At 57.3% G+C, this 7,057-nt stretch overlaps 2 protein-coding genes across 6 annotated transcripts in view; one reads left to right on the top strand and one right to left on the bottom strand.

Annotated features, from left to right (window-relative positions):
- The window catches only part of LOC113206788 (thyroid receptor-interacting protein 11), a 197,889-nt gene that overhangs the window by 181,709 nt on the left and 9,123 nt on the right, over positions 1–7,057 (bottom strand). The window lies entirely within an intron of this gene.
- Positions 3,417–7,057, top strand: part of LOC113206789 (uncharacterized) — a 12,184-nt gene continuing 8,543 nt past the window's right edge. The window contains exon 1 of the mRNA XM_026423034.2: positions 3,417–3,537. Within this exon, the coding sequence (XP_026278819.1) occupies positions 3,487–3,537 (51 nt within the window). The 5' untranslated portion in view covers positions 3,417–3,486. The remainder of the gene's footprint in view (positions 3,538–7,057) is intronic.

Raw genomic sequence — 7,057 nt, 5'->3', positions numbered from 1 at the left:
GATATATTATTGAAAGTCTTCATGAAGGTCCTTACGGTCCTAGACGACTTTGAGTCTTCAGAGGAAGGGGATGAGGTCTGAGTGTTCATGAGAGGGAAGTGGCCCGGTGCAGGAGGGAGGAGTAGTGTCCTCGCGGGCCCGGGGCAGGTGCTGCGATCCATGGGGCGGCAGAAGACACGACCGCACCGCCCCACCGCCCCACCGACCCACCCGCGTCTTGCGATCGCATTGCGCGTGTTGCCCGGCGCCGCACGGCTCATGCGCGCGAATTAGAAAGTGGCCGGCGGGTCCAATTTTTAGGAGAGGAGAAAAACGAAGCAAGAGGCGGGCGCAATCGCGCACTCGCTCACACCAACTACGATGGACTTGTCTCGCCTCCTCTGATAATTGCGGCAACAGAGGAGAGAAACACCGCCGCCGCACCAAACGCTATACTAGATGCTTTTGGCCGTTCTCTTGTCCGGCGCCGGGCAAGAAAAGAAAAATCCGAGCGACTTACGCGACACGATGATACGCTGTGGCGCTTCACTTCCTGTGGGTGGGAAAGGGGGGGGGGGGGGGGGGTCAATCGAAGACTCCGGGTGCGACAGCGGAAGCGATGTCGCTTCATTTACATCGGACCTCCCCGTCCGGGCCGACCGCTCCCGTCGAGTCGAGCCGAGTCGACAACAGCAGAGAGAGCGGTTCGCACGCCGTTTAGGGGCGGCGGGGGGAGTTATCTGATCTAATCAGAACACCTGATCAGGTCGGCCGCAGGAAGAGGGGGAGTGGGACGGGACGGGCGGGCAGGCGGGCTGTCGTTGGCCGGGTGGCACCAGTGGCGTAGGTGCCTGCCTTGCCTTCCCTCGGTGGGGACCGGACACAAATGCATAAGCCTTTTACAGGGTCTGAAATACAGGAGTGCATTCGCAGATGGTCGTCATTAATCCCCGTAGATAAACATTTTGCATTGTAAGGTTGAGCAGGCGGGTTTTGAGGGTAATTCCGCTCGGGGTAATTAATGCTATCACGGCGTCTAAAATCCTTTCCGTTATCAATTAGAACCCTGCCTTCAATTAGTTCCCCCAACCTGTACAAGAAATAACGTGATTTGTGCTACATTCCCAACTCTCTGCGCCGCGACTGGCACTTAAATAAATAAATAACGATGATGATGACGATGGTGATACCGATGATGAGGGGGGAAAGATAAGCATCGTACGTTTACACTCAGCGGCCCGCCAGTAGGGTCGCGGGTGGGCTTTTAAGAAGAAGAACGTTTCGCTTTCCCGAAACACGTACGGGCACGCGACCTCTGACCCCACGACCCGCGAGCAGCAGCAGCAGCATCAGGGGATGAGCGCGGCTGACAGTCCGTCTGCGCGCGCGGGGCCGTGCCGTACGGGCGGAGGCACAGCTTGACGGCGGCCGCGTCGTCGCCCTGCTGCGCCTCTACTCCGCGCGGCCCCGGCGAGCCCGTCGTGATGCGCTCGCGCTTATCCGCAGCATCATCGCCTATTAATCGCAATAAAAAAATAAAACAGACGCAAGGGGAGAGGGGGGAGGGGGACCTCGGCAAACACTTTCCCTACCGGGATTACGCGCGCCTGCCGCTCGGGCACCGCGTCGTCGTCGTCGTCGACGGGAAGGTGCACGAGCAAAAGCAAAGCAGGTGGAGGTGGCCGATGAGGCATGAGCGATAAGGCTAAACGCTGCTCGGCCCCCGGTGATGCGCGCGAACATCGCGGGGCGGCCGTCAGCGGCGCCAAGTCCAGCAGCAGCAGCAGCCGCCTCCCGCTGCATGGGAAACGCGGCAGTCTGCGTCCAAACAGCAGCCGCGATGCGCCGCGACGCGATATGGGAGACACATTTCCAACCAGAAGTATAGCGATTTTTTTTCTGGTCACCTCCTGGCACCGACTCGGACACGGAAAAATTGCCGCTTACCGTACACCCTGGAGAGCGTATGTCCATAAATAAAGTAGTAAGTGAACATTTTTTTTTGTCATTGTCCAATTTGCAAGGTCTGTATGATTTTTGCAGGCTCGAAGTGGAAAACATATCATTAGATGAATGTTTTTTAAAAGGTACAGATTCCGTGCTCGTCCGTGCCACTGTACCGTCAATTTAATGAAATACGGCTAAACATTTCCTCCCCTTGTAGTTGCGCTAAAAGCAGTTTAAAACTGAGCCCAAAATTTATTTTAAAAAAATCAGAGTATCTTGTCTTTCTCGGGCAGACTGTGCGGAAGTGAGATGTGATCATCCCTAGAACTGCGTCGTATCTCCCGCGGCCGATGCTGACGCCCCCGTCCCGCTCAGCCCTTACGTCATTGGTCACCGGGGATGGAGACTTAAACGCAGGCGAGGGCTCAAACAGCGTGGCCGCAGCCAACCGCACAAGAGGGACAATACACAATTTAAAGCAGCTATATGGATGGAGTCTATGAGATCGAAAGCTAATGTAAGATAAAAACGCAACGCTTAAGTGACATGTGACTTGCGCTTGAGAGCTGTGTTGTGCCGGATTTCCGATGCAGCACGACAAATCCAACTTAAAATAATTCAACGTTACTTTCCCCCCCCCAAAAAAAAATCGCCAAATGTACCAATTTTTTTAAACAGCCCCTCAAGTAAAAGAACCCCTCTTCTTCCCCTCCAGCCAGCTCCATAGGCGCCACCGCTGCTCAGACTGCTGCCCACCGCTCCTCTTTAATTTCCTGCGGAAGCCGCCGGCGCTACCGCCTCCCGATAGGAGGTCGGCGTCGGCGTCGACGGCTTCCTCCCGGGGCGCCGGGGCCCTGCGCTTGGCCGGGGTTGGAGGAGGCGGGCGGCGGGCGGTGCGCGCGCAGGCCACCCGCAGCGACACCAAAGACGACCTCGATGACGGCCCCGCCTGACTGCGAACCCCTCCCCTTCCAGGTGGAGGACGCCGCCGCCACAGCCGCGGAGCGGGAAGGACAACCCGCGGCCCCCGCGCGGCCCCCGCGACCGCTCCAGGGGACATAGAGATGTCAGCGCGTTTCACCTCAAACGAATGCCACCCGTCGCATTTCCACGGGGGAAAAGACACAAACAACAACCAAGAAAAATGTGTGCGTGTGTGTGTCGCTCAGCAGGACTGGAGCCGCGCCTGGAGCTGGAGCAACGATGGGGAGGCGGTCCAGCAGCGGAAGCGGGTCCTCCCACTACTCCCTCCCTCCCTCCCTCCTGCGGACGCGGACACGGAGAGGGAGAGGAGCTGGAAGAGGTGGACGGGGAGCAGGACGCGGTGAAAAGGTGAGGTGGTGGAGGAGGAGGGGGAGGACACGGGCAGCGCAAAGAAAGGAGGAAAGAAGAGGACGGAGTACGGGAGGGGGAGGAGGTGGTAGAGGAGGAGGAGGAGGAGGGAAGGGCGAAGGGATATAAACAGTGAGGTGGCCCCGCGCGCACCGCCAGTCTGAGCTGTGATTGTGCGCGAGTGAACGGTCTAGTCGCGGAGTAGCGAGGAGTAGTGACGTGCCAGTGATGTGCCAAGTGACGTGCCTGCCCAACGCTATGAGGATACTCGTTCTCCTGGTTAGTGACGTGCTTACTGCTTGTCGCGGCGTGTGTGTGTGAGTGTGTGTGTGTGCAGGTGTTTTGTGTGATTGGAGTAGGGAGGAAACAGTTGTCGGTAGCACGCGTGGCTACATGGCTTTGGTGGTTGACAACTTTGATGACGATTCGGCTGGCAAAAAAAAAATAACAACACCGGTCCCCAGTGTAGAATGAGATAATATGTTGTAGAAAATAGATTTAAAAAAATCCGCCAGTGGAGAAAATTGTTTGTGCCTCCACACGTTTACAAACCGTATCATTTTTCGCCCCCCTTCCCCGCTTTTCTTTCTTTCTCCACAAGAGGGGCAACAGGGAAAACAGTCAACGTGTGCCTTGAATGGGGATTAACTTTACTATTCCGCAAGTGGAATCGGCAATTTTCATGGCAGTAACCATTCCGACAAGGGGGGTGGCGGAAGGAGCACAGCTGTCAGAAAAACGGACTGCAGGGTCAAGAAACGGCAAAAGCACGAGGCAAAGTCGCACTGGAGACCCAGAGGGTCCCGCTGCTGACCCAGCGGGCTAAAAAGGACAACCCAGAAGCAACAAGTGAACAGCAGGCGGGCGAGGTTGCGGTGGCACCGGAGATGAAATAAATGTAGAAGGACCTTTGGTAACGGGATGCTAGGGTACGCACATCACTGAACCAGCATACACAACGTCATTCAGTCTTTTTTAACTGTGCAGTAGGGCGCTGCTGCTGCTCAAGGCGGCGGTCTCTATCTCCTGCGGAATTCCCTTGAAATTGCCTGAAGGACGGTGCAGAGTGCAGGCAGCGTTAGCCTCGGGGTGGTGGTAGTGGGGGCCGCAGGAGCAGCTGCAGTGACCGCAGGGAGTGGTTGTGGTGGCAGTGTGGGGGTATGCAGAGGTGCAGGCGCTGTCACCGTAGTGGCCGTAAGAGTCCCTGTGACCCGCGTAGGGGGCGAACTGGCGAAAGAGGGTGGAAGGGGTCGAAGCGTGGCCGGAGGGAGGGTATCCGTGAAGCGGATTGGCGCGAGCCACCCGCGGCGCGCGCCTCGGCGGCCTGCTCTACTATTACGACGGCGACACGACTTTGCCGTCACACTGGGTGTCCGCAGCGGCGGCGGAGGGGCGAGGGGGAGGAGGAGGAGGAAGAGGGAAAGATGGGGAGGAGGGGGGTAAGGCTATCATTTCGTCGCGAAAGTGAATCTCGCCCGTCAGCCGGGCCGGGCCCTCCCGTCGTCGTCGTCGTCGTCGTCGTCGTCCCGGGGCTGCAGAGGGCCCGGGGCCGCCCCAGCCACAGGAGATAATGAAGCGGAAGAGAGCAGCGTGCATCAAATGCACTGCCGCGCAGACGGACGGGCCTCGCGGGGCGGACGAGCTGCGGCAAAAATGAAGCAATCTGATCTCCAAACTGCCAGCCGCCGCCGCCACTGCCACCGCCGTCCGGCCGCGGAGCAGCGGGAGCGCCGAGCGGGACTTCCCCGCCTGAGAGCTATAAGGGAATGAGACTGGGCTCGCGGATGGGTTTCTTTGCTCGCCACGATGGCATTCGCGTGAAGCATGCGCGCGCATCGCGTCCTTAGGGAGCGAGTCGTCCACAAATCTGTTTCACATTGTTTGTGTGTGTTTTTAGCAGATGATACCTTAAATATTTTCACTAAATATAAAGAATACATAAGTAACTTTAAGGTGTCAGCTAGCTACAACTCTCGATCAGCAGGAGAGAGAACTAGGAGCAAAACCAGAAATTAGTTTTTGTGCGCTGGGGGAATGGTGTCCGAGTGAGTGTCGCGCGAGGCCCCTTCCTTTGCCCTGCCTAACAATACTCTGCGCAGGATGGGCACCTTGCTCCTTCCCTGCCCAAAAATACGGCGTCTCCGGGCGGTCGCCCTGCCTTTCCCGAATGTCCTCTACGTCACTAAGCCGCCGAATCGCAAGATTGACAAGCAACCAAAAACAAATACCGAGCAACTAATAAGAGAAAAATGATAACATTGCCCTATTCATAAATTTGTATCATCTGCTTTCAAGATCGATTCTGGATTGAGATTTTTTTTTGCTTATTTGTTTTTTGCTGTTGTGTTGTTTTGATTTTGTTTTTTAAATATGACCTGTACACACGTTGTACACTTTAAAGGGTGCATCCTGGTCCTTCAGCGGGTCGAGATGCACCGAGAGATGCACTTGCTCTGAGCTGAGGTGCTGCTCTTCTCATTAGACTGCCGACGACAACGCCAGTAGTTTTTCGCGATCTTTTCATAGCCCATCCCCCCTCCCCTTCGCCCGCACCCTCGCCTCCCCCCGGCCGGCGCGCGGAGACGTCACGTAACTTTGTCATCTTCTTTGTGAAGGAAAAAAAAAGTCCAAAGAAATAAGCTAACACCCGCAGCGCGCGCGCGCGCGCTTGCGCTCAGCGGCAGCAGTTGCTGTTTTTTAACGCAGGCGCGCCTTATAACAATTTTTTTTTTATTATTCCCTTGCTCGCCGTGTTGGGCGAGGTGGGCTCCGCCCCGGGGCCATGTCCGGCCCGGCCCAGCCGTGTGAACCCGCCGCACCTCAACGACACGGCCGTCCGTTTCCGTCACGTTTGCCGCGCGTGCGACAGAGACGGAGAGACAACAACGGTAGAAACAAAAACAATAACAACAACAGCAAAAACGAAAACAAAAAAAAATGGCATGCAGAAGCAGCAGCCTCCTAGAGGCAGCAGAAGTCGCTCCTCCTGCTGCTGCTGCTCGGAATGAGATGGCGCCGACGATAGCCACCCACACTGCGCGCCGCAGGGCTGATGGTGGGAGTCCGCCACGGGACAGGAGACAAATGTCCCCCCCCCCCCTCCCCGGTCCGCGGGTGGGTCGCCGCCGGGTCGCACAGTGTGACGAGGAGGCCTTTTGGCTGCCTATGGCTGCCTTTGGCACGCCGAGGCGGACGAGCAGGACAGGTTTTCCTCCCATTTTTCATACCCACTCGTCTCCTCTCCGGCGGCGGTATGCCTTGTTTTCCCTTTCGGGAGCCTCGTGCCGTTGTTGCAGTGTCCCCCTCCAACCTCTCCACAGCCTCCGCCGCCGTCCGTTCCCTCCCGCGAGATGAGTAGTAGCAGCAAAGGAGTGGGTACGAACAAAACTCGCTCTTTCTGGATTCGTGACGCTATTAGTGAGTCCTCACGCCCCGGGGCAGCAGCGGCGCGCGGGTCCTGACCACAGGGCTTAGCGCGGCGGCGGCGGCTCTAGGCATATCCCACCCCGCGCCGCGCCACCCTGCGCCACGCCCCCCCCCTCCCCGTTTCTCTTTCTCGGTCCATCTACTCATCCATCTCCTCACGCCGCCACTGCTGTCGCGCATCTTTATTTCCATTTTCCTGCCCTGCCCCTCCCCCCCCCTACACCTCCCCGAGGGCCTTCCTTCCGCATGATTCAATCAGACATGCAGATGTTACGGTCAGGACAATGACGGCGGCAAAACTCTCTCTCTCTCTCTTTCTCTCTCTCTCTCTCTCTCTCTCTCTCTCTCTCTCTCTCTCTCTCTCTCTCTCTCT

This window comes from Frankliniella occidentalis, unplaced genomic scaffold (assembly GCF_000697945.3).
Source record: "Frankliniella occidentalis isolate FOCC.00 unplaced genomic scaffold, Focc_3.1 Scaffold38, whole genome shotgun sequence".
Lineage (NCBI taxonomy): Eukaryota > Metazoa > Arthropoda > Insecta > Thysanoptera > Thripidae > Frankliniella > Frankliniella occidentalis.
The sequence above is the reverse complement of the archived record's forward strand: the minus strand, read 5'-3'. Positions and strand labels throughout refer to the sequence as shown.